The 27976-nt window shown below is 39.7% G+C and overlaps 1 protein-coding gene and 1 long non-coding RNA gene across 2 annotated transcripts; one reads left to right on the top strand and one right to left on the bottom strand.

Moving 5' to 3' along the window:
• Window positions 1–7: 7 nt before the first annotated feature.
• Window positions 8–27134, top strand: LOC121912644. Its single transcript, XR_006100127.1, has 3 exons — window positions 8–87; window positions 20314–20435; window positions 26784–27134. It is a non-coding gene; the product is annotated as an uncharacterized LOC121912644 (long non-coding RNA).
• Window positions 2197–8961, bottom strand: si:ch211-195b13.1 (STKc_SGK domain-containing protein). The gene is made up of 13 exons (XM_042434886.1): window positions 8725–8961; window positions 8033–8108; window positions 7111–7189; window positions 6977–7017; window positions 6809–6866; window positions 6619–6702; window positions 6346–6477; window positions 6140–6252; window positions 5898–6021; window positions 5691–5786; window positions 5075–5230; window positions 4871–4960; window positions 2197–4246 (listed from the first exon to the last, which is right to left on the bottom strand). Exons 1-13 carry the CDS (start codon window positions 8792–8794, stop codon window positions 4082–4084), a joined length of 1284 nt encoding a protein of 427 aa, XP_042290820.1. The 5' UTR covers window positions 8795–8961; the 3' UTR covers window positions 2197–4081.
• Window positions 27135–27976: the final 842 nt, after the last annotated feature.

Genomic DNA, 27976 nt, shown 5'->3' on the forward strand with positions numbered 1-27976 from the left:
TTGCTGGGCCTACTGCGCATGTGCGGTATGTTCATTCACGGCATGGCGCGACGGGAGGGCGACAGGTGTGGCGGTACATCAACACAGGTGAGGGACACACTGTAAACATTTGTTGTTTGAACAGATTCCCTCTCTTGTTAAACCTTGTCAACCTTCTCCCAGAGTGTTTTGCTAAATATATACAGCGGGCTGCAAAAGTCTGAGACTACTAGTCAAGATACCTTTGTTTCGAATTACTATTTTTTTCATTACAACTGATAATGTAAGCTTAACAATTTGAGTGAAAAGTTGAATCCTTGAAATATGTCAATGAATTTCAGAATATCTTAGTATTTGTCCCGCTTTTGCTTTAATGACAGTATTTACTCGAGCTGGCATGTACTCAAGTTAAATGGGGTTGAGATCAGGTGACTGTGGAGGAAAAACCGATGACAGTCAGGCCTCCTTGTTCCTTCTTGCAAAACTTTGAGGTGTGGTTGGGGTCATTGTCCTGCAGCGGTTTGAATCCTTCTCCACAAAGATGCAAACCAGAGGTTATATATAGCGTCTCTGAAGAATGGAGTGGTACTTCTCCTTGGTCAGGTTGGAGTCAAATCGGTGCAAGTGTCCAACTCCAGAGTCGGCAAAACACCCTCAGACTTGAATACTCCCACCACCATGCTTCACTGTCGGTCTGATACTCCGCACTATCATTCTCTCCTCTGTTCATCTCCTTACATACACCCGTCTGTTACTGCTATAAGTCTCAAACTTGGATTCATCAGTAAATAGGACTTTTTTCCAGTCATCCACTGTGAAATGCTGGTATTTCTTAGCTCACCCCAAACGTTTGGCCTTGTTTCCCCTTCTGATTAGTGGTTTAGAAACTGCTACTCGTCCTCTGAGACCACTACAAGCCTTCTTTTGACAGCCTTTTTGCTGATTAGAGTCTTGCGTTCTTTATTTAGATTTATGAGATTTTCAATGTAGTCTCAGACTTTTGGACCCCACTGTATATATAAATATATAAATGCATTTAGATGTCAAAAAGCTTGTAGAAATGTATAGAAAATAGTTTGTTAATGTATTTGTTTGGCTAATTTTAAGATAGCCAAGTTCGAGTTCAATACTTAGAGATCATGTATAAAAATCCTCTGCTTGGAATAATAAATTGTGTCTGACATATTTTGCTACAAAAATGTTCAGTTACCTCGTTGAAAAATCCTTAAAATGACATCTACTGCTTCTCCCTCATTAAAAATCCAGAATCTATAAATATACAAATATGTTTAATTTCAAAAGTTTTACTGCAGGACACAAGATGTCGCTGTAAAGTCTGATCTCAGTGTTTATGCACTAGAGGCTTCAAGTTTCCACATCACACTTGTGTAAATTTAATGCTGTGACCACTAGTTGTGATGTCCCAAATCACGCTCGTAGGTCCGCCCCTTAACCTTAGATTTAAGGTTAGTGAGCACAGAAATTTTCCGCTTTCAGCTGACAAATGTCAATGTCAACAGCCGTCATGTGTCAACCTCTGCACATAACATCAGTGAAGCTCAAACATCAAACTGAAGGAACAAAAGAAAAACACATATTTGATCGGAGCGGGACGTTAAGTTTGAGCTAATTTGTCATAATGAATTGTAAATAGTTTTCTGGGACCACAATATAAAGCTAACAAGACGTCACATGAAATAAAATGTAGCCTATAGATGCATAGTGCAATAAAATATGAATAAATTACATACAGCAGCAGAGTTGAAAGATAAAACCTGTAATTGTGAGGGAGTGGGTTACTCCTAAATAGTACATCAACTCCTAAAAATACAATTAGATCTGAAACAATTGATTAATTGATTAGTCTGTCCAAAGCAAATTAATTAGCAACTGTTTTATTAATTGAGTAATCTTTTAAGTTATTTTCCCAAGCAAAAATACCAACCATTTTTCAATTTTTCTTCGCCCTATGTGCTAATGAATTGACTATCTTTGGTTTCTGAAGTGTTGGTCGGACAAAACTAAACATATGAAGAAGCCACGTTAGGCTTTAATAATTGGTGATTGACATCTGTCAGAATTTTCTCACATCTTGACCAAATAATAAACTAATAAAGTATTCAATCAATAATCCTTAGTTGTAACAACATGATAACATATTGTGATTATTATGTACAAGTTGTAGGATATATATAACGCAAAAACATTCCACTTGCCTCCAATTTAGAGATTTTATTTGCCATTTCTGACACAGATTACAATTCAATATTTCAGTTGATCATGTAAATTCTTTTATACAGTAGCAGTGGCATGAAAATAAATATACATAAAAATACAAAACAGAAAAGTAATGCTTCCAAATATGGAAGAAAATGATCTAGAACTGTGTGCTGCCTTTTTTTTTGTTGTTGTTGTTATTTTTTTTAATTCTCAGCAGGCTTGAAAATGCACTTCCTGTATCCATCAGCCTAAAATGTGGGGCAATAAAACAAAGTTATGAGCAAATTCTGTTTGACTGAACATCCTTTCGTAATAATTTAATGAATATCAGTTCATATATTACAACTTACACTTCTGCTAAAATAGATGAAATGATAATTATTCTTTCCAAGCGGACAAGATTTTATTGCACTTTCCAGAACCATATCATGCAGTAGGCGTGTGGCTAAACACCAACGCCTGCTCCACCTAGTGGTTCTTCATCAAGTTAACGAAGCACTTTTTTTTATACAGATTCTTGTTTAGAGAAGGGAGCAGGAGGTTTAGGGAGAGGAGATATGTACAGTATACATGGATCAGGCCGCCTTGGACAGGCACAAGACATTCACAGTTCTTCTCTACATGATGCATAAATACAAAAAACATTTGTAATAGATTCTACTTTTCTCTAGAGTGTTTGCAATAAAACAGCAATCACTTCAGTTTAAAAGAAGTTTGATATACAGTATGTGCTATCATTGATGTGCGCCTGTTATTGCTGGTTGAACTCTGTATCGCACTCTCCTGATCAATAAGAGAAATCTTTCATAAAGTTTGCAAACAACAGATATAGATTAACACAGTCACTGGTTGTAAATGAAAAGGAGTTGGAAAAAAAAACAAAAAAAAAGAAATATATTGCCATACAGGAAATAGAATTTTCATTAAATCTATTTTTATGTACAAGGAAACAGTATAACTCGTTTATAATATATGCAGAGTTTTCTTAAAAGTAAACAGTGTATGTTTATGGTTATTAAAACATGGAAAACCTTTTGGTTTTTCAATAAAATATGTGTAACTTTTTCTTCTACACAGTACAGTAAAAGTTTGATCTTCAGTTTACGAGGACAAGCCGGTCAAAAAAAAGTGTTTTTGTAAAAGCAGAACATGGTTAACTGTTTGGTCCAAGTATCACTAGTACTGTACAGTATTGAAATGCCGTCATTTATTTGTCCAAAGTGGAGATATGAATTCACAAGTGGGAAGATATGCAGTCATTTAAATCCAAGTAGCTGATGCTTAAAGCAGAATCTTTCACTTTTCTTGACCCTTGTTTCCTCAAGTGCAATTGAGCATTCACATGAAAATAAAAACGCACTGTGAACTTTGAGACAAATACAGTTTTAACATATGCAGACACGTAATGAAGGCATCACCCTTAACGGCTAGCGCCCTGGTCAAAAGTCCGCTCAAGTGAAACTTGTGGTTTTTGATAAAGCTGGATCTCGCCAACGCTGTTGCTGCCGTCCAAACTGCCTTTTGAACCTCAGGCACTTCTCTTCATGTCACTTCACCGGTAGACGTGAGATCCAGGGTCATCGGAGGGTAGTGATGTTGTCTGACCCCAGAGTGCATCCATACTTGGCACACGTATTGTTAGTTTTCGGGTGGTTGAGGCAGAAGAATGGGGCCAGTGGTGTTGTAACATGAGAGTCCCCATCTGTACACAAGTCATGCACAAGATCCCCGGTGTTCATGTCCATTTTATCAGTTAGATCCTCTTAAAACGTCCCTCCAGACAGACTACTCCAGTGTGGTCCCTCTGTTAATAAAAGACTCTCGATCCAGAGCTTTTATCCTGTTTCCTGTGAGTTCCCGGGACAGCAAAGGGCGGGGATGTTCACATAAAGGAGTGGTCTGCCGGGGGCCCGTAAGAAAAGCCCGGAAAGGCTCCCGCTGCCTCCTTGATGCTGCTGGTCACAGTCAGGGTGTCGGTGCACAGGGAGGAGGACACGGGCAGGTGGGTGAACTCGGGGTCAAAGTGTCGGAGGTCTGTGGGACCACTCTGTGAAAACAAGCAGGAGCAAACATTAGACATGTAATCTAAAGAAAAAAGTCACCTTACGATGTTTCTGGTAATATCAGCGTGTGAACTAAATCATTTTGATCATTTATCAGCCAAAAATGCCAAACATTCTCTGGTTCCAGCTTCTCAAAATGAAGATTTTCTGCTGCTCAATGTTTTAAATCATATATTAAATATCTTTTGGTTTTGAACTGTTGGGAACATTGCGGTTGGCATTTTTTCACTATTTTTTAACATATGGAAGAAAAAAGGCACATGCATGCTGTATAAATGCTTCCAAAAAGGTTTTTAATGTGCAGGGCTATGATGTTTCGTGTCAGTCAATTTTCAAGCAAAAATGCCAGATAATTGATGGTTTCAGCTTCTGAAATTTGAAGTATTGCTGTTTTTCCTTATCATATATGACAGTTAATTGAATCTCTCAACATTTTCGACTATTAGTCACTCAAAACAAGCAAGTTGAAGACATAAATCTTTGGGAGCATCAATTCAGCTTTTTGTCACTGCACCTAATATGACCTAATATTTGGAAACACTATTTTGTAGCTCTGACGTTATATAGACAAAATGATTAATCTATAATGAAAATAAGAATGAACGTACCACTGAGGGGATGAATGGAGGTGTGATCTTCTTCGCCATCAAGTCGTCCCAGTTGATGGGAGAGAAGAAGGAATGGTACTTGAGTTCGAGCTGGAAGGCAAATAGAAATTCTAGATGAGAAGGTTGACAGTAAACAAACCTCACTGATCTTTTACAGTTCCTCTTACAGTATGTGTGCTTAAAAGGTCAGCAATGTGCTCTTACAAAATCGTCCTTCACTCCCAGCCTCTTGGTGCGGTCCTTCTGCAGGAGCCCCTCCAGCAGCTCCCTGCCTGAATTTGACACGTTGGGCTTCAGCACCGGAGCCTTGTGCAGGATGTTGTTGTACATCTCAGCTGTGTTGCGACTGTAGAACGGGGGCTGTAAAGCAAAAGAGACAAACAACAACTTGAGTTTATTTAACACATGAACAAGCAGGAGGACAATAGAGCTGCAACGATTAGTTGATTAATCGATTAGTTGATCGACAGAAAATTAATCACCGACTATTTTGAGAATCGATTAATCGTTTTGAGTCATTTTTTAATTAAAAAATGCAAACATTCTCTGGTTCCAACTTATTAAATATGATTATTTTCGGCTTTGTTTAGTCCCCTATGATATTAAACTGAATATCTTTGGGTTGTGGACTGTTGGTTGGGACAAAACAAGACATTTTAGGTTGCGTCTCGGGTTTTAGGAAACAGCGATTGTCATTTTTCACCATTTTAAAGATCAAATGACTAATCCATTCATCGAGAAAATAATCTACATATTAATTGATAATGAAAATAATTGTTAGTTGCAGTCCTAGAGGCATAAAATGACAGATTTCACTTACGAGTCCATAGAGCATCTCGTAGAGCACAGATCCCAGGCACCACCAGTCAACTGTGCGGTCGTATGCTTGCTTCTGGAGAACCTCAGGGGCCAAGTACTGTGAAGGAGGTGACAGGAAAAAGTCAACACAAGTCCAAGAATCATCTCATTTATCACCGGTGGTGTTTCTGTATTGATAACAGATGTATGGCTGTCTAGAGATTTGTACCTCAGGCGTCCCGCAGAAGGTTGTTGTGGTACCATTGGCCTCAAGACCTTCTTTGCAGAGGCCAAAGTCAGTCAGGACAATATGTCCCTGTGAGTCCAGCAGGATGTTCTCAGGCTTCAGGTCCCTGTAGAGGAGAAGAAGAAGAAAGGATTCACCAAAAGGATTCAGAGCTACTGTTATCCATGCACACTTGAGTATGTTCATAGATGTCCACTAGGGGGTGCTGTAGGATCGTTCTTTACCTGTATACAATGTGCAGGGAGTGGAGGTAGCCAAGTGCACTTGCAATTTCAGCAGCATAGAACCTGGCTCTGGGCTCCAGGAAGATCCTCTCTCTCTGAAGATGGTAGAATAGCTGAAAGAAAACAAGACAACATCTGTTAATATCTACCTGAAACAGATTTTCTGACCTGATTCTGGTTTCTGGATGTTGTGAGACATTTCTTACCTCTCCGCCATTGACGTAGTCAAGTACAAAGTAGAGCTTGTCAGTAGTCTGGAAGGAGTAGTGCAGCCCCACCAGGAAGGGATGCTTGATGTTCTTCATCAGCACACTGCGCTCAGCCATGATATGCTTTTGCTGGAAGGGAGGAAGAAGATATATTATACTCACTATTCATCATTGTGGCATCTAACATTATACAAATAAAACTGCTTGAGGTGTGTGTATATGTGATTAATCTCTGGAGTTCATGAAACATATGTATGCTAAAGGACTTACTTCTTTCTTCTTCAGGATGATTTTCTTCTGTAGCACTTTGACAGCGTAGTATTTTGTTGACTCCTTGTGTCGAGCCAGCAGAACCTGTATCCGAGCAAACATTTGCATGAGTGATGGCGTTACAGTGATGATAGACATGAGCAGTAAGAGAATTTACATTAGTAGAAGTTGCACAGAAAGACAGACTCACCTTTCCAAAGCTGCCTTTGCCGATGATTTTGAGGTAGTCAAAATCACAGGGTTTGATCCTAATGAAGAGAGACGGTCAGACGATTAGGATATTTTACTGACACCCTTTTTAACAAAGTTGTAGCTGTCAAGATATACAGATAAAAAGAGATTTCATAAGGCTACTTACTGAGTGTCCTCAACCAGTGAACTTCTTGAATTTAGGCACATCTAAAAGATATGAAATGAGGAAATTTATCAGCACACTGGATTGTTTTTTGGAAAGAAAATGAGTCACATAGTCAGTAAACTGTTTCTGCTTACCGGACTATCAGGAAGTTCATCATTTTCAACCTCCTCGTTCTGATTCTCATCAATCTTCAGGAAGTTATTAACTTCAACACTGGAAAAAAAAACAGAGAACAAGATGAACTTTCATTTGTTATTTCTCTTGTGTCATTATGACTTTGTGTTTTTGTTTTTTAGAACTGGATGATTGAATCTGGATGATTAAACAGTTAAATCACAGGATCTGGGACAGTTTGTGTGACTGAAAGGCAGAATGAACACTCCTGCCCCCCCCCCCCCCCCCCCCCCCCGCCCTCTGCCGGAGGTGTGAATCGACCGTCTGAAACATCCAGACAGGTCATGTTTAGGACACACTCATCTGTGTTGACTGTCTAACCTGTCTGAGGAAAAGCTTAAGCTGCTGACCTGCAACAAGACTGTTCAGACAGCTCTGCAGGACTCAGGGGTCCAGCTTTAGACCCTTAGACCCTTTTTCTTCCGGAGCATCTGGAGGAGACAGATGCACCGTCCGGGTATTTTTTTCCACAATACCAGACCCCAACTGACCCGGAGGCCTGGTTTGTGAGTTCAGGACACTGTGATGGCCCGAGCCGTATCATGTAATAATTGAATTACCGGTTTATCCTCGTCTAGGGGACAGAGAGGATTTATTTGAAAGGTGATTAGGCAATGGAGAGGTTGCTACTGGCTCGTCATGAAAGGCCTATTCTTACCCTGGATTCTTGCACCTAGATTATACTTTTCACAGAATGTCCTGCCAAACTCAGGTAGCTGATTGGATTGGCAAATGCACGCTGATCATGAATGGGCTAATGATCGGAAATAAATACTACAGCCCAGGAAGTATCTGATGCCCGGAGGTGATTCTTGTGCCTAATCCTCAGTTTTCCCTCCAAATTATACATCTTCCTTTCAAAATACTATTAAAAATACTCACTGTTGGCAGATATGTGGAGTAGACACCAGCTTCTGTATGAAGTCATTCAGCCCCATTTTTCTCTCCTTGATGAAAGCTGCAAACGGAGAGGAGGAGGGGGAGGAAGAGGGGGGGCATATATGTCAGTGGAGGAATCATCAAACATATCATTCAACACAGATGATGCAAAGACTTTTGTCTTCCACCGGAGAAGAAAATATCCGTGTTAGAGCTGTAATCCGTTGTGTGTGAGTTCCAAATATCCAGTTATAGGACAGATTTGCGCGGTTGTGCATAGACCTCTTAATGCTGCGGGCTTATAGGTTATGCAACCACTTGGGTCACTCATTCAGATACCAGCAGTGGTGGCCAACAAAGCATTTTCCATCCTAAATTCTTACAATACAAATAACCAGTTTTGAGGTTTTTTTAAAAAAGAAAAAAAAAATCATAAGAAAGCAGATTTCTTAATTGCAAGCGATTCATCAGATTTTTCGACACAATTCATATAAAGGTAGAACAAAAAATCACTTTGCAATTAGGTTTAATTAACCGCTTGAGAGCTGCTCGCCTTACTAATCAATGAAAACATTTAGTTTGTTTCTCTAATCGGTACATGAACAATAATTAATACATAGTTTGTTTCATTAAACAGCTTAAGTGATGAATATTATTATAATATTCAGCTGTATATTATTATTTTGGTCGCTCACCCGTGACAACGGCTACAATCCCCCTCATTTTGCAGTAAGTCAGATCGCATCCAGCTTCAGTCACAGCCATGTTGAGCGAGAAACGAGTATCCAGTATAAACACAGAGATCAAAAAACAAAAACAAAAACAATAATAGTTCCTCTATCAGTCAGGTTCTGCTGACTTGGGTCCCGTTCACCGCGCAGAGCTCCGCACACACGCCGCGCTCTCCGCTCTGAACACCGCTGCTCACTGCGCGAGGACAACCGGCCCATATATATACATGTTATAGGGGAGCACGTGGTACCGGAGGCGACACCCATTTTACATCACTCGCTGTAACCACGGCAACCACCGGGGGCGTGACGTCACGGGATTCCGCTGCACCCATATTCTGCCTGCAGGAGGCGGGGGATGACGAGGAGAGCTCACCGCAGAGAAGGAGGAGGAGGAGGAGGAGGAGGTGGTGGTGATAGAGAGAGAGTGAGGGGCCTCTTCTTCTTCCTCCTCCACATTTTCTCTCAATGGGAATGTAATCACTGTACACACACACACACACACACACACACACACACACACACACACACACACACACACACGCACACACGCTCACACATAAAAGGTTTCCAATCAGTTGTTATGGAAAAACTGCAGTCACACCAACAGAGCAGCTGATGCTCTCTTCTGGTATCGTGACTCCAATTTGAGCTGCTGTCAAACCTTCCTGCAGTCTTTTTATTTTGAGAGCGCGAGGAGAAATATGTATGTCACGACTGCTGCATTTAAACAGCTGCAATCTCTCATCCCAGTAATCCTCATAGAGGTTGTAAAATGCATGATAAATAATAACAAAGCGTGGACAATACCCTATATAAATACATGCAATTTACATATATCTCTGTGTGTCTTTCATTCTAAATAATTCGTGGATTTCTGCGGCTTATTGTGCCTGATGTTGAGGTCAAGGTTATGAAGGTTACTGGCAGCGTTATATAAATTCAGAGAAATCAGAGGTGACATCATGCTCGTCTAAGCCGGGGCACTGATCAGTCCAGCTGTGGTCCACTAACCCTGTAAGTTACATAAGTGTGCCATAATGCAAATCGCTATACCGCCTGAGGTAGAGACTGATCCACATAGCAAATTTTCCAGTGGGTGTTCATCTGTTGAGGATCGTTTATTTGGTGTCTGTCGGGTGAAGTTTTGTTTTGTCACACATAGAACGGTCCAGTGGTGGAAGAAATACTCAGATCTTTTACGTAAGTTAAAGTACCAATACAGCAATGTAAAAATACTCCATTACAAGTAAAAGTCCTGCATGAAAAATCCTATTTAAGAAGAAATACATCAGTATGAGCAGCAAAATGTAGTGAAAGTATTGCAGTAAAAGTAGTGGTTTGGTCTCTCTGACTGATATTTTACTAATATGACATCATTAGATTATTAATACTGAAGCATCAGTGTTAGAGCAGCATGTTACTGTTGTAGCTGCTGGAGGTGGAGCTAGTTTGAACTACTTTATATACACTTAGCTAGTTTAGTCGAGTGGTTCCCAACCTAGGTGTCAGGCCCCTCCAAAGGGTCACGAGATAAATCTGAGGTGTCCTGAGATGATTAATGGGAGAGGAAAGAAGAAAAAACAAAGTTCTGATACACAAATCTGTTTTCAATTTTTGGACTTTTCCTCTAATCTTTGATTTTTGGTGAAATATTTGATCGTTTGAACATTTATTGAAATGAAACCATGTGAGAAGTTTAGAGGGAAAAATCACAATTTGGTGGAGCTGTTAACAACTCATAGACATCTGAAATGTGACCCCGACTACACACTGCCTTTTGTAAGACGTCAAAAGCCAAAAAGGTTGGAAACCACTGATTTCATCTTTCACAATGTGTTGTATTTTAAAAGCTTGTCATATTATCCATTGTGTCAAATCTTCAACTGAGAAGTAACTAAAGCTGTCAAATAAATGTAGTGGAGAAGAAAATGCAATATTTACCTCTGAAATGTAGTGAAGTGGAGGTATAAAGTAGCATCAAATGGAAAAAATAAAGTGAAGTACAAGTACCGCTAATTTATACTTAAGTGCAGTACTTTAAATACTTAGGTACTTTCCACCACTAGAACAGTGTAATAGTGTTTTTATCTCACAGAGAGCATTTATCTTCTAAATACCTGCTTCAGTCCTGAGAGATTCATTCTGCTGAAGTCGGTCATTGGGGAACTCCTGGGTTTTGTCCCTTGTTTGACATGTGACAGTCCTGAATAATTTAAGGGAAGTGAGACTTCACAGGACCGGTAGGTCTTGTATCGCAGGAAAGAGGAAGTTAAGTGCCTTATCTGTGGAATAGGCCCAAACAGAAACTAGCTGTGCGGGTCCAGCGGTTTATCATGTCATACCCTGGAAAGGCTGCTCACAGCTCAGCTTCGGCTCTGTTTACACACAGAAACACACCAGATCCGATTGCTTGACACCGACACCACTCCCGGGCTTTGTGTGAGGCTTTTTTGTTCCTCACCTCACGTACCCTTTCTCTCAATTATTCAAGTGTATAATGCTATCATCTCTGGTAACATGCTCTGGGACAAACATGACTGGGGTAGTTCCCTTGAAGAGCACAATTCCTCTGCCACGCCTGTTTTTGATTTGCATGTTTTTTCTGTTGTGATGGAACAGAAAGTCAGGTGTTGCTGAACAAACAGCTGCGTTTGCATGAGGTGGTATTTCCCCTTTTGAAAATGATGTATTTTTTTTCTGAGTAGTTAAACTGACGCACAGATGATAAAATGAGAAAGGAAACTAAGATTCAGACTGATCAGACTCATTTATTAGAGATGCCATCTCTCTCAGTTTCTCTCTGTCTTCCTATAAATGTCCTACCACTGCCCGTGCTGCTGCTATGTGTCATATGACAAATTAATCAGGCTTTATTTAGCACCCTCACAAAAGCCACCCTGCTTTCCGTCACTCTGTCCAATCGTGTGATTGATGCTGAACAGACAGGCAGCACTTCCGCTCGCTGACAAGTAGTCGTGTGAGTCACCTGCCAACGGATTCAGTAAAAAGCCTCTCCAACTCTCACGCTGAGCCATCGATCATTCCTCACCATCCTCAGCGGAGGTACCGTTTGTACCACATGACTGTAGGCGATCTCTGGGGCTGCAGATTTGTACGTGAGTTGCATCGAAAAAACGAGCCCCAGTTTGTGCCTCTCATGTTACATTCGAGTCACAGAGCTAAGCATCTGATTTTCTGAAAAATAATCAAAGGTCGTTCAACAACAGTTACTGCTGCTCTGAAGGTACGAGGGGACACCAAAACATCCCTGGAATTCTTAAAAGAAACTGTCATTATAAACCTTTCAGTATTTCCTCTCTAATCCTCTTCAAAGTAGCTACTCTCCTTGAGATGCAATACACTTGTTCTAGCACTTCTCCCATTCTTGGAAACATTTCCTGTAGTCATCTTTTATCACTGTGTCCAGAGCTTCCTGTAAATCTTTTCCCTTTCAGTCAGTCCCACTTGTAGTTTCACCAAGCTGTAGGCATACACTACCTAGCAGTAAATCTGTTAAATAAACCCCATTCCTGTGCTATCGATGGTCTCTTGGGGGGATTTTGGGTCCCCCCTGGTATTTCCAAAATCCCTCAAAACTCTTTGTTTCCCTAAGTTGCAACTGTAGCTGGAAATTACCTTGCATTTTTTGAAAATGCAAGTTAAATATCAACAGATTTTTAAAATTTTTTAGATGTAATTTCCAGCTACCATCTTTGTTTTTATTAAGAAAAGGAAGCGCAATTTGTAAAAGGTTTTAAAAATCTTTTTTTTATTGTGCAGCAGAAGAGTCTTTGAGGTTTCTGGAAATACCTTCAGAACAATAGTGAAGGTTGTTAAGCTACCCGGGTTTTCCAAAGATTGCATATTTGGTATTTATTTTTCAGAAAATCTTACGCTTAGCTCTGTGATTTAATGGTAACACATAAGAGACACAAACTGGGATTTCTACCTGCCTTGCTGCTGGCTTCCAGTGTAGTGGGTAGGAGGCAACAGAAGGTGGATGAATGAGTCATCTAGGCAAACAGATCCTCAGCGACCAACTGTAAGGCCAGCAGGAAGGCTGTTGGCTAATGAGGATGGAGGATGTCTAATTACACTGTTGGTCTTGTTGACAGACTCTGAAGGAACGATCACGGCCTTGGTTTTGACACCCACGCAGTCACGCCACCTCTGCTCTGTGCTCGCTAGAAAACAGATAAACAGCTAAAATCTAATTTCTCTTCAGTTCCTCTTTTCTGTCTCGACATGAGTCTCTCACATAGTCTTGGCACTTAGCCTTACTCATACAGAGAACCGCAGAGACGCAGACCGGAGGTGTCGGTCCAGCGCGGCCTCAGGCCCCAGCGAGTGGGAGCAGATTTGGCTCACGAAACGAGAGTTAGAATTACGCTGTCTTTGTTTCCCTCCTGAATTCCCAGGCAGGAGATGAGATGTTTTTATTTCCATCCTCTACAGGGATTAGATGCTCATGCGCCTGCTTCATCAGATAAAAAAGAGGAAAAAAAAATTGTTTGCTCTCTTATGTGATGACTCAGACACACACTGCTGCCAAATTATTTCATATGATGCATAACTTTAATTTGCAGCCAAGTAAGTGCTGTGATCCTGCCTACTTAGAACCGCAAATCCTCTATTAATTATATTAATGTGACTGTTATTACTGCTATGATTACTATCATGATAGTACAAAGCTTTGCCCTGACGTACGCTGTTATTAGCACCAGTCTAACGTCATATTTCTGCTCTATCAGATAAGGGCTGTGTGTGAGACTGAACTGAAACTTTCAACAGTTAAAAAGGAAGCACATAAGATGAAAACTATTTTTGTTTAGAGCACCAGACTCTCATTCATTGACTGCAGCTCCCATCTAGTCCAATCATCATGAATAAGTGGGCAGTGGTGACTTTCGTTATTGAATGCAGTTCCTGTTTCTATAATGGCTTGAACTGTATGATTATGACCTACGTATGAAGTGACAACTGACTGGAAATGTGGTAAAAATACTGAAACTGTTGATTCAATGTCACTGTTTTCCCTCTCTATAAAAGCACAAAGGTTAGCTTGAATAAAGCTAAATCACTAGCAAAGCCACCAGCAAGTTATTCATTGGATCCAGTCTGTGGTGTGCTGAGTGTTGACATCCTCACAAATCCAGCGTAAACCTCATGAGGTCAGTTATCACGATGAGATATTCATCTGGAAAACATCCACTGAGAATCAATAGAGTGTGGTGGCTGGCTACCAAACCAGTTAATCAAGTGTAAGAGGTCATTAAGATGATGACAACAAGATGTATTGTATTACGAATTTGAACTCAACTCGCTATCCTTGTCAACAACTAATAAAACTAGATGTTTATATGAAATGAGGCATGTTTGTTTGCCTTTTCTCACTTCTGTTTTTTTGCTGGATTGATGGATCGAGTGTTGGGTTTGTTCAGTCAGGTGCAGAAAAGTGACAGTGTGGAGAACAGTTCTCAATAATCTGTCAGCTGGTTAAAGTCTAATCCAGTCACCTGCATAGTAATTTTGGGTTACTCCCAATGATGATGCCACTAATCCAGAAATACCCGCTGAGCCTTTCCAGATCAGTGAGTAAAGTGACGTTTATGAGCTGGCTTTGCTAGGCTACAGATTGAAGGCCAAATATGTACAGCTGGATATGACTAACACAGCAAAACAGACACAAAAAATACAAAGTAGACCAAGTTTGGGGACAGTCTTAAAGGAATAGTTATTCACTTTCTTGCAGAGAGTTAGATGAGAAGATTGATATCACTCAGACAGGAAAAAGGGCAAAATAGCTGGGCTAGCTCTGTCCAAAAGTTAAAAAATCCACCCACCAGCACCTCTAAAGCTCATTAACATGTTATGTTTCGTTTATTTATTTCATAAAAAACCAAAAACTACAATTTTTGGTTATACAAGTTTGTATCCAGGCTAGCTGTTTCTCTTTATTTCCAGTCTTTATTGAAGGTCATGGCTAACACGCTGACACACACACAAAAATGCAAAGTAAGCATATAAGCTTTTCATCAAAGTCTCAAAGGAATAGTTTCATTTTTTGAGCAATATGATTATTCTCTTTCATGCCAAGAGATGATAATACTGATCTGCATGTTAAATATGAGGCTGTAGCCAGCAATCGGTTAGCTTAGCTTTAGCATAAAGATTGGAAACAGGGGGAAACAGCTAGCCTTGCTCGGTCCAAAAGTAACAAGCAGCACCTCTAGAGCTCACTAATAAACACATTATATCTTGTTTGTTTCAATTCAAACTAAAAACAAAGTGTAATAACATTAATTTATGGTTTTAGAGCCAGGCTAGGCTTTTTACCCCTTGTTTCCAGTGTTTATGCTAAGCTAAACTAACCAACTGCTGGCTGTAGCCTTGTATATAATGGGCAGACATGAGAGTGGCATAGATTTTCTTGTGATGATCAGTTAAAAAAAAGCAAACAAACGTAGATCCCAAAATGTTGTACTATCTCTTTAAGGAGTTACGAGGATACGGCAAATTTGCTTTTCAGATTTTTCAATCTTAGCTTTGTATTTCCATCTGTTTAACCATCTGTTAACGAGAGAATCCATCTTGTCAGGCCTCAGGTTATGCGCTTGCGTCTGAACCAACAGTGGTTCGGACACAAGCGCATAACCTGAGGCCTGACAACAGTGGTTCGGACCAGTCAGTGTCCTATGAGGATTCTCGCGTGATCTTGCAAATCCAGCTGCCTCATAAGGTAAGACGTTTCCAGACAGATGGTTCCTCCAATCACCTGTCAAGTATTTTTTAAAAGTGCCTGCCCTTTTCCATACAGTTTCCAAGGACGACTTCTCAGATGGTTCTGTGTAACAAACCATCTGGCGCGTCAGGTTATCCATCTGTATATGCGAGACTAAAACTGTTTTTCAGGCTATTACTAAACACCAAAATGACACCATCCTTTCAGTCCTGGTTTACAATGTCAAGGCCCGGCAGCAGCTTTTATCCTCTCAGGTGACAAATGAAATGAGGAGCTGCGGGGAGGCGTTGAGAGTCTTTCGGTTTGGATATTACGAAATCAACCAGACATTACAAGAACAGACGGAGGAGAGCTAGATGATGTCTTTGATTCCGGTCATGTAGTTACTTGTGTAACCAAAAAATGCATCTAAGTAGAGGCAATGACGTCAAGGCGAGCAGAGGGAATGTGAAAAGACGAGGGGATTGAATTAGATAAAAAGCAATCATACGAATGACTGCAAAAAATAAATAAATAAAAAAACAAGGACAGATTTTAGATGCCGGAGATTTAAAAGTTGCACGTCTCATGATGCATCATCCTCTGCTGTGCTGCTGAGAGGCTGCACATTATCCCCAAAACACAATCTCATAACACAGACAGTGAATTAAAGGAGATCCTACCTATGAAGGATTTCTTTCCGGTCTTCATGTCCTCTGAAGTGATTATATTTGCAATCGGGCACAGAGTCTCTGATGAATGAACGTCTGTCTGCTGCAGAGTGTCCAGGTGATTGAGTGCATGTGAAAGATGCCTCCGACTGTAGCCCTCCTGTAAATACACCTCCTCCCTCTCCTTCTCTCTCTTCTTGTCAATGGCTCTCACTGCAGCTCTGGTCGGAAAAGTCTTTGATTCGCAGGCTAATAACTTTCCTCGCTGCAGTTCCCTTTTCCCCGTGCCTGCTCTCTGTTTCTTCCTCTTATCGCCCTGCCTGCACTGAGACCAAATAGCTGAAACCAAAGATCTGTGACGCACCTGCCTCTCCTCCTCTGTAACCCCCCCTCGCCCCCCCCTCCCCTTTTCCACCTCCACCCTCATCTGTTCTTTTATCTACCTGGAGAGCCTCGAACAAAACAAAAGCAGGTGTCTGGTTACAGCTCCCGTGAGCGTGGGAGTCCCGCCGGAGGGAAACCGGTCTCCATGACACGGGAACCACCTGAGGAATATACCAGGAACAGACAGTGAGGTTTTAAAATGTGCCTTTAATTGCCCACTGCTGCTCCAGTGATGTGTTCACGGCTCATCAGCCTCTCCTCCAGCTCCTTCACATTTACTGTCTCTGAGGAGTTTTGGGGGCAAAATGATCCGGTTTGTCACACTGACAGCCCTGATTGCTTTGTTAGCCGACTGCCTCCAGCTGTAGGCCATCAGATACAATGACTGTTATGTGACGAAGAGTGAGGTTTGTGTGGGGGTTGACGTGCAGGAGCGACAACAACTCATTGATGAGTAACCTGTTTTTTTCACTCAGAAAGGTGTCGTGTTTAACTATGACTAAATTGTAACCATATGTACTTTACGTACAGGGTGGATAGGTGGTTCGATCGCGGAGTTCCCCTGTTACTCCAAGAAATTTACTCATCAAAGTCTGTTTACAGGTCTAGGAGAGCTCTGTACTACTGCAAGTACTGTACTACTCCAGATAAATTGCCTCGAGTGATGTCATTTGAGTCAGCATCGGCTGGAGATGAAGACCACAAGTTTGAAAATGAAAAAAATCTGTTGATGTGGAGTTAGAAAGATGTGACCTCTGTAGACCGCTACTCATCTCTGTCTAAGTCGAGCAGCTCGTGGCTACATTAGCTGCTACTAGCATAACCCACCCGAATCTCCAACCAAACTGTTGGAGATCAAGTTGCATTGTGGGTAATGTAGGTGCCAGGTTTTGACAAAGAAGAAGAATGACTACAACGAAACAGACTAGGCCTGCAGCTAACGATTATTCTCATAATTGATGAATCTGTCCATTGTTTCCGTGATCAGTCGTTTTGTCTACAAAATGTCAGAAATAGTGAACAATGTTATAATTTCTTAGAGCTCATGGTGATGCCTTCAGATGTCTGATCAACAGTCCAAAATACTGACTAAAACGATTATTAAATCCTCAAAAGAGGTGCTGATTTTCTGTTGATCGACTAATCTATGAATCGACCAATCATTGCAGCTTTAAAAAAGATGATATTTCTGGTTTTGCTGCCTTGGTTTTTATCCTTTTTTTTTTTTTTTTTTTTTTAAAAAGCAGCCCTTTGTGAGTCCGACAGTGTTATATGAGTGCAATGCTAAATTTCCAGAATACTCTTAACAAATTAGTCCTGGTAAGATTAACTAAAGTCCTGTTTCAAAGCAAATCTGCAGCAGCACAGAAGCTTACAAACCACAGATGGATGAGAAATTAAAGGGAAAATCAACAGCCTTTGTATGTTCAGTGCTCTTTGGCACAGATTCTCCAAATCTCTGAACTCTACTGGAGGGATAAACACCATTCCCCCAAAGGATATTACCTCATTTGATGCAACAATGATGACTGTGGATATCACTGTCTAACAGGTGTTCTCATCAAACCATTCAGTGACCCCAGCTGCCGTTTGTGTTGTTTCTCCACTCGTTCAATTATATTTTATATCTAAATTCATCACCTGTTTCTACAAAGCCCTTTGAGAAAAAGACAGAGATCTGTGGTTATCCTTTTAAAGGTTGATATCTGCTCACACTAGAGCCTTGGAGTGAAATCAGGCTGTTAAAAATTTTATTTTAATGGTCAGAAAGACTTTGACAGTTTTTTCATGAGGACATTATATTTTTTTCATTGGGCTCTTTTGGCCAAAATGACTCAAAGTGCATTCAGCCTCCACTGGAGCAAGAGCATATTCAATGCTAAAAGACACGTGAATTGATTTGGATTTGGCCCCAAAAAGACTTAACAAAATGTGACACATGACATTTTGCAAATATGAATATAAGCAGCATTGATAAGCTTCCAACGTATCACGGAAATCCAGTTTTATTTCGTCATTTCTAGCCTCAGTGAAGTCAGGAGGTTGGAAATGTCATGATTGAAAGACTTGAAAGAAGGGTCTCTGCGTAATCGCTGAAGATTCTGTCTGAGGCGATATGCATATTTACAACTTGAAACATTTTACAGCTCAGTCATTCTGCCTTTATTGATAAAGAATCAGAAGCCCGTGACGCACAGACTCCCACCCTTGCTGACGAACTCTCACTTCAGAGCAAACAGAAACTGCTCCCACCGCTGACAAACACGTATCATTTAAAAAAATCAAAACCACAAGAGGTGAAGAAAAGTTGACGGCTCATTCAAATGAACAGTAAAATTGAAACAGGCTTCCTCTTTAAAGCTTTCATTGAGTCATTTTATGTGCAGCACTGAGTTGAAATGAGGCGAGTTCGCCAACAAATATATTTTTTCAGCCTGCTCATCACCTTAACAACACTGCATGACATAGTTCACAGGGAAAGTGAAAATAAATATGGACTGATATCATGTGACTTGAGAAATGACTGCAGGGGTTTTTTGTTGTTTTTTTTTAGATAGAAGTACAGCCTGAATGTTTCATGATGAGGCTGAAACACAGGAATAATATGTGACACAACACTCTGACCGGACAGCTTTGCATGTCATTTAAATGAAGGCAGAGTGCGAGCTGGGAAATGTAAGACAGAGTTCATGTGAGGTGGAGTGAAACAGAAACAGGCCGATCTCGGTCGGATCACACATGTGATTGTTTGTCACTGACCGTCTTTGGCTTCATTGTTGTGGATTCTTGTGTTGTCTTGTTTGTTTACATGACTTTTCCTGTCAGAAACAAACAACACAATAGCATTTGTCTTGTTCTAAGTCTCATCTAAACATCACATCAGTTGACTGTGATGTATTTTGTTCAATTGTATGTAAAATTAAAGCAAAATCTGTTAAAGTTAACATGAGAAAGGTACATAGGTATCACCCAGAAAGTGAGGAAACTATCTATTGATTCGCTGATTAAAGGAATACTTGGATAATCATTTGGTTTCTTGCTGGGAATTAGATGAGTAGATCATTTTCATATTTGGTAAATATGAAGCTGGTGCCAAGAGACAGTTAGCTTAGCTTAGCATAAAGACTGGAAACAGTGGGAAACAGCTAGCCTGGCTCTGTCTAAAGGTAATCTGCCTACCAGCACCTTCTTAAAGCTCATAAATTAACACGTTAATTGACATTGACTGTACCAACAGAAGAACATATCCATCTTCTCACTTAACTCTCATCAAGAAAGCAAACAAGCACCTTTCTGCGTATGTTGAACTATTTGGTTTTTGGTTAGTTATCAAACATAAATAAAAAGCATTTGCTGCTTATTTCGGTTTTGTTTGACTGTAAATTGAATATATTTAGGGTATGGACTGTTGGTCGGACAAAACAAGCAATTTGAAGACATTAACTTGGCCTCTGGGAAATTTTAATTGGCATATTTTCACAATTTACTCACATTTTTTAGACAAAATTACATGGATACTCAAAAATACAAATAAATTAAAGGGTTAGGCACTTAAAAGTAATCACTAGTTGTGGCTCTAATAGGGATCACAATAAAATATTGCTCTTTGGTTTATTTTAAATTGTATATAAGTGTCAAGAAGTCATGGGAACAGGCGTGTGCATTTGCAATTCAAGCCAATCCCAAAATGTGTTTCCATAAACTAAACTCCCACTCTAAAAGGAAATTGACTAGAAATCCCTTGTATGTCTTCATCCCTTCTGTTTCCCACAGATCTGCACCTGTGTTTGTTTCCCACTTCCCTGCTTCAGCATTATTCATGACCGCAAAGTCAACCGACTGGATGAGAAGGACAAATAAGCCGTGAGCAGGAACGAGGAGGCAGGCCAGAGGAGGTGAGGGATTGAGATCACTCTGTCTGTACAGTAGGTCACTCAGCGAACGGCCCCGGCTCACTTGTTGCTATCTTTAACCTGATTAGCAGCAGGTTGTGTGGGAGAAAAAATCTCCCACACAACATAACATGAGATCTGTGTTTCTGTAATGTCATATGAATAGCTGTAGAAAACAGAATTTGTACAATTTCAGGGATGTCAAAGAGAAACCTGAGTTCAGTGTCTTGTTCAAGGGTCACCCGATAGGTGAGGGTGGGTTTAAAGGGACGCTCTCTAGACATGAAAGAGCTTAACACCCACTGCTGTATTAATAGAAACAGGCCAGGCTACTTTAGTCGTCTTAAGAACCGTGTGATCCTAAATGTTAAATGTTGAGTCACACTTGGCACTGACAGTCAGGAGATGCAGAACGTCTAAGAGCCTCTTGGCGAATCTTTACGGATGAAGTTACTTTTTAAATTTCCATTGGTTGTCTGTGGCTAAATTTAATAATATATTCACTTAAAACTGAACATGCAGTTTAACTTTTTAATTCTTGAGAGCTAATAATTTGTTAATAAGTTTGTTGTGGGGAATCTGTGAGGTGGTAAATATTTGTCTTAATTTCGGACAAATCGGACATATGCAGGCTGGGTTTGCTCCGAATGTCACATGAGATAAAAACTGCTGTTGTGAGAGTGACTTTAATGCAAAAATGAACAGGTTCAGGTATCAGTAAAGGTCATTGTTTTACATTTTGGCTATTTTTAATCATGCTAGCCATGTGGCTCTGCAGATGACAATGTCTGCCAGTCAGACTTACAAGATATGTTTCAGCAGCTACTGGATGACTTGCCATGAAATTGTTTTTACAGACATTCATGGTCCCGAGAAGATTAAGCGTACGGACTTTGGTGATCCCCTGACTTTTCATCTAGTCTCTCAATGAAAGGGACATTTCTAGGTTTTAGTGAAATAGCTCAAACACTACTGGATGGTTTGCCATGACTATACTTGCAGACATTTAGGGTTCCCAGAGGATAAATCCTTCTTACTTTTCATTTGGTGCAATCATCCAGTCAAAGCTTCAGTTTGTCCAACTTTGTTTTTTTAACCAAATACCTGCAAAAATAATGACCCATTATTCATTATTCATCCTCATCAGTCTCAGCAGTGCGTTGTGTTTCGTGCTAATTAGCTAATGTAAATAGTCCCAAATTGAATTTAATAAAAGGCAGTAGCAAACAGAAAAGTCCTGATTTAAAAGAACTGAGAGTTGGAACAGACCTCAAGTTCTCTGAGAGTTTGTTCCAGATCTGTGATGAATATCTGGAACAAACTTTGTTACACTGGCATGACTATAAACTTCCTCTTGCAACCAAAAATACCCTAATTTTGTTTAAAAAAAAAAAAAAAGAAGAAGCAAATCAGGTCAAACTGATTTACACTGGTTTTATGTCCCCTTGCATCTAAAAACAAGAAGATGTTGACCACCCATGTTTACAATAAGCCAAGAGAAAATCTCTTTAACACAATGTGACGGGAACAGTAGCGGAATAATATCAAACAGGCTGCAGTTTATGCACCTAAAAGAAAACAGCATTTCCTTAGAACAAACTAAAAATAATGAGCAGTATGTATGTAAGACTCTATTTTATGGCTCTAAGTGATCTATACTTATACACTTTGTATGCACGTAAGATATGCATGCTGTTAATTTCACAGAGTATATTTACAGTCCCAGCAGACACGAGACATGTTTTCTCGTCATGTCATTCTCAGCTACCGACACACACACTCACAGCCACTCGAGAGGAGCCAGATAAGATAAGTGCAATCTCAAATCCCGTGATCACTTTACAACTCTGCATTAAGCGTTTTATCTTCACGGCAGAAAGACTCGACTTAATAACAACACCGGCAAATATCTTGTAATTGATCCTCTGTTGAAATGCATCATGTGAATGTAGCAGTTACTAAAGCTAAAACCAGGCCAAGTCTAATCAGGTGAGGTCAAGTTTATTGCAAAGAAGAAGCTGACGGACTCTACAAAGTTGTGACATTGGTTGTACTGAAGGAGGAGAAGAAGGAAAGTGAAAGCCAGCTGCACTATTAAAAACGAGACAGCTTCATTTCTATCAGTAACGAGGACACCGCACTTAGCTTAGACTATTGTAGGGCATCTGGCCAGTCTACCCCCAAGGACAGAGCAGGATGGGAAATATGTAACGTACAAAAATAGCCCACTCATCCCCGCTCACTTGCATATAATTCTCAGAAGTCCCCTGCCTCTTTTTTTTTTCTCTATTGCAGGTCAGAAAAAAACGATTAATGACACTCATTACATCACACTAAAAGGGCAGATCATTAATGTCACCGTATCCTCCCTGATTTATAATCTCTTTGCTAAAAATGTCATTATCTGCAAATTCCTTGATGAAAGCTTATTGTGTAAGGGCATAAGAGGGTATGTACAGTATGTGTGTGTGTGTATGTGCATGCAGTCATGCATTTATAACTGTGTGTATAAGCTTGTGCATGTGTGCAGCGCTGCAGACCAGTGAGCAGGATCAGTTTAAATGTCTGTCAGAATGGCTTTGTGTTGGGGAAAGTTACACAACACCTCGCATAGTCTTACCTAACTGCTGCGCTATTAGGGAGGATTAGAGGGATGTGGTGTGATACCGGGAATGGTGTGTATATGAGTTATTTGGAGGGAGAGTTTGGAGCGAATTCAGTAATTTATCTGTCAAATACTGTACATACTTAAAGCCACTAATCAGTGAGTAGAGGCTTTTCACAGAATGTTGTGGATTAATTTCCTCTGTGTTATATGGGATGATGAGAGTAAAACAATGGTGGCTACAAAAGTAAAGAATCTGTTGCGTTAACACATTACAGAAACATAGTTAGTGCTGCAACTTATGATTATTTTCATTATTAATTAATCGTTTAGTCTATAAAGTGTCAAAAAATCATGAAAAATGCCTGTTAGTGTTTATTTGAGACGATTTGTCCGTTAAAAATCGAAAGAAATTCAGTTTGATGTCATGTATGACAAGAAAAGCTTTGAATCTTCACATTTGAGAAGCTGCAATCAGCAAAATGGGTGTCCTCTTCGCTTCATAAATGACTAAAACGATTAGTCAATTATCAGAATAGTTGCTTAAAATAGTTAATTTTCTGTCTGTTGACTAATCAATTAATCAACTGTTGCAGCTCTGAAAATAGTAACATCTCTAAGAAGGAAATGAGTAACGAGTGGTTACAGACAGTCATTACAGCAGGGCTAAAATATATAAATATACAGTGAAAAGTTTCCATTAATCAGTTCTTAATGTAAAGATCCTTCTGAGTCCCAGATATCCAGATAAGTATGAAGCCGAAGGCAACTGGATTCGCTCAGTTAACTTTATCGATATTTCATCTGAAAGGCTTCATCTTTCGTGTCCCAGATGTGTCGAGCACCAGTTAATTTCACTATTTTTGGATGATGATTCAATCTTGCTTTCCAGTCTTGCGAAGAGTGAAATGATTTTGCTGAAATGGTTAGTTGATTAAACTATTGCAAGGAATTAACAGACAATTAAATTTATACTTGATTATTTGTTTAAGAAATGCTAAACGTTTATTGGCTCCAGCTTCTCAGGATTTGCTGCTTTTCTGTTTTATATTATTGTAAAGTGAAGATGTTTGAGTATTTCACTGTTAGTCGAACAAAAGCAGTTTGGAGATAAGTCACTTTTCACAATTCTCTGACATTTTAGAGACGATATGATTAATCTAGTTATTGGAAACTAATCAAGAGATTGATTGGTTATGAAAATAGCATTGAGTTGTAGCCCTAAATGCAGAAAATGTGGAATTTCTGGCCCTTCAAAAATGATCATATCCAAAAAATGTTAAATACCAACAGCAAACAAAAATATATAAACAGCTTCAATCAAAGATTATATCAGTGATATCATTGGAAAGTGAATGTAGTAGTGAGAGTTTGTGTGTGTAAATGTGTAGGCCTATAAATGGGTGTGAACTCTGACACTCGGCTGTCAAAATAAGCCTAGTTATTAAACACAGATGACACATCTCCCCCCTGTACAGCTGTGACTCTAAGTGGTTTTTATTCTCTTGGTAATTCTTCACAGGCGCCGCAGATGTGAGAAGTTGTTTTTCATCATCACCGCTCAGGTCTCTGATCCGCCTCCGTCCTCTTCACACACTCTTCATACATTGTCTGGAGGCGAGGCCGCTTTGTCCTCTCACATACTGTTAGCTGCGGTCCTGAGCGCCGCCGAACACAGCAGAGACAGTTAGTGTTTTTTTTCAAAAAGCACAAAAAATGTGAAGTAACGTTTATGAGATTGAGCCTCATGCTAAACAACAGCTCCTGCTGCCTGTGTGAGATAAGTGTTTTAAAGCCTTCGGTTTTAATTCAGAAGCATTTTGAGAAAAGCTAAAAGGTGTTTTTTACGGCGTCATCATGAAAATGTGCAATCATTTACTTATTACAAACTAATAATAATTTAGCATTATTAAAAAGGATTCGCTGCTTTTCTCTGTTTTAAAATCTTTGTAAATTTGCTTTCTTTGAGCTTTTAACTGTTCAACAATTAATTGATTTATTAAAAATATTGGAGAGGTTCACTTTTTAAGTAGCATCATTTCCTTATTTTGTAATGTTGTCTGGTTGATGCTGCAGGCTTTTATGTTTGTACACAACAGTGTTGAATAAGTGCTCTAGTTCTTCAGCCTTTTGATTGATGCACCACTCAGCCAACAGGAAGTAGAGACAAAGCTGTCAAAAACTTTGCTTCACAGCTTGAGTTGAAGCACTGCATCGCCACACAGAGAGTTTTAATCCAGATGTACAGTTGCGTGTCCTCTTGGCAGGGGATAGATTACATGACATCACAGCGGCTGGGTGTTAGTGAGTTGGCGAGGGTTAGAGGAAGACGATTACGTCAGCCTGAGCTCTGAGCCCGTCTGACATGACAGGGTTTGTGGTGAAGGGCTCTGCAGATGAGAAACGGGGAGCAGGTGCAAGCCTGCAGCAGGAAGTGGTGATGACGAATCACTGCGCATATCCCAATGAACATGACGAGAACATTTACATAACCTGCGTGTGTGTGTGTGTGTGTGTGAGACACACTGATGTCTGATGGTAATGACGGTAATGACACACACAGAGCATTAATTTCACTGCATCCTCTTTGATTTATAATCTCTCCAATAAAAATGTCATTATCTGCAAATTCCTTGATGACAGTTTATTGTATGTGTGCATAAGACGGTATGCATGTGTGTGCATGTGTGTGCATGTGTGTGCATGTGTGTGCATGTGTTTGCATGTGTGTGTATGTGTGTGTGTATGTGTGTGTGTGTGTGTGCATGCAGTCATGCATTCATAACTGTGTGCAGAGTTAGAGGAAGTAATAAAGAAGAATCTTTCTCTTATTTTCACTTGGGGACCTTCCTCTGGAATATTTCATCTGTTTCTCCTTCACTTTTGATCTTTATTAGGCAGAAAAATTATGGCTGAGTATCGTTTTAAATTTTCCAATACTGGTGTTATTATATTACCTATATAAACACCTTTCTTCTCTAAACCCCTTTGTTGTTCATTTGAATGATAAATTGATTAATCCATCACTTGATTCACAGAAAATTAATGAATAAGGAGAGTAAAAAACAGTTAATGGCTGTCCTACATTTAACAAAACAAGCCAAACTTCTCAAACACAGTTAAATGTTGTTTAATGTTGTCTCAACACAAGCAGCCGTACAAAAACTGCAGCAAAATAAAATGATGTAAAAAGTTATGAGTTAAATATCTGATCAGAGTATGTAAAGTTCTTACAAAACGCTCAATGCTAACTTTCAGTGCTCGACCATTTTAAAGACTCTCAGAACTCATAAAGTACTGCAGCTAATCCGTCGTTTATATTCTCAATTAATCAGTTATTTTGGTCCATAAAGTGCCTTAAAAAAGTAATTAACTGATTATCAAAATAGTTGCTGATTAATTGTCTATCAAACTTATCTACTAATTGAAAGAATTTATATTTTTGTGCGGCCCATTATTGACTGATTTATTAGAGCAGAAGAGGCTTAAATTAAGATTAAGGAAGGACGACGTAATTTGTAATTCATACTTCTAGATTTGTATAAAATGAAAAACGATCTGTTCAAAGCGATCCATCAGAAAATTCAAGTTAGCTGCTTTTAATCTCTCCACAAACCTGCATGAGAATGTAAGCTGAGGTTTAGGTTTAACACTGTTTTTATAAACTCATCACCCGTGGTAAATAGGCGGTTTGAAGCTCATGTGTTTTGACTGCTCTCCTCCCTCTCTCTCTCTCTCTCGTCCAGTGGAGGAGTTCGTTATGTAATATCCAAAGAGGAGAGGCTCCAAAGAAAGAACCCAGCGGGGGAGACGGGCTCTGACCTACAGGTGCAGCCGCTGTGGGAGGACTGCCTGCTTTTGGCTGCATGACCCTGCATACGAGTTAAGAACCGTGTCCCAAACACACATTAAATCTATACAGTTCCTGCAGAGAGAAGCAGAGAAAACAGGAATTAGCTGTTAGAGAGAACTTGGTTATGTTGGAGCAGATTTTAGCTGGACGATATCTCTCTACCAGAGCGGGTGAAGGCTGATTCTTTGATCTAAAATGATTTTCTTGAGTTGTCTGTGAATAAATTCGTTAGTGGATCATTTTAGTTCCCTTCAACATTTTTTATCCTGTTCTTATACGTCGGCTCGGGACCTCTTGAAATGAAACAGTGTCGACTTGTGACCCGTCATCACAGGTTATAGCCTCGGTGTGGATGTTAGTTGTGAGCAGCTCAAACAAAGAATCATTTTGTGTTCTTGTACTGTTTCATTTCAAGGATTTTTAGAGGCCTGACGAGGTGAAAGCGTTCAGTTTTTCACAGTAAATAAGCAAAAAATTTGAGAAGAGTCTGAAAAATAAACACAAGTTTGTCTAACAGAAAAATGTTTTATGGTTTTCTTAAATCTTTCATCATCTTTGAGCCTTTAGATTTGACTTTGTATCCATTGAAAGGTCGCGACCCCACAGCTCAAGGGCTCAGTGGTATGAACAAATATCTATATTGATTATTTTTACATTTTTACACACAAGCATAAAAACAATAGTAGTATTATGAAAAGACTTTTAAATTACAATCAGGGCCAAAAAGACGCTCCAGCTGCTCATCTGAAAGATTCGTTCAGATGTCACTTCAGCAACTAATTTGACAAACATTAGATTACATGTTATTGTATATGCACCTTGGAGATGTAACACTGTAACACTGACTGAATGAAAAAAGCAGTTTGTTTTGACTGCAGTTGTTTGCTCTCACTGTTTGAAGAGGAGTCAGTCACACGGCAGCAAAACTCTGGCCAGTTTGAAATTTTTGTAATTTCTTTTGGTACATTTGTTCACTTTCAGATAATGTTTTTTTTTTAACTTTTGAATTAGTCCATCACTAAAAAATCCCCTCAAAGGATATTTTTGACATATTGGGAAATATGCATATTTGCTCTGTTATTGAGA

This window comes from Thunnus maccoyii, chromosome 15 (assembly GCF_910596095.1).
Source record: "Thunnus maccoyii chromosome 15, fThuMac1.1, whole genome shotgun sequence".
Lineage (NCBI taxonomy): Eukaryota > Metazoa > Chordata > Actinopteri > Scombriformes > Scombridae > Thunnus > Thunnus maccoyii.

Coding starts and splice junctions, on each gene's coding strand:
- si:ch211-195b13.1 (XM_042434886.1), bottom strand. CDS start 8,794: ATGGCTGTGACTGAAGCTGGATGCGATCTGACTTACTGCAAAATGAGG. Junction 7,190..8,032: donor ACTCCACATATCTGCCAACA/GTGAGTATTTTT, acceptor TTTTTTTTCCAG/TGTTGAAGTTAATAACTTCC. Junction 6,478..6,618: donor TCATCCTGAAGAAGAAAGAA/GTAAGTCCTTTA, acceptor CCTCCCTTCCAG/CAAAAGCATATCATGGCTGA.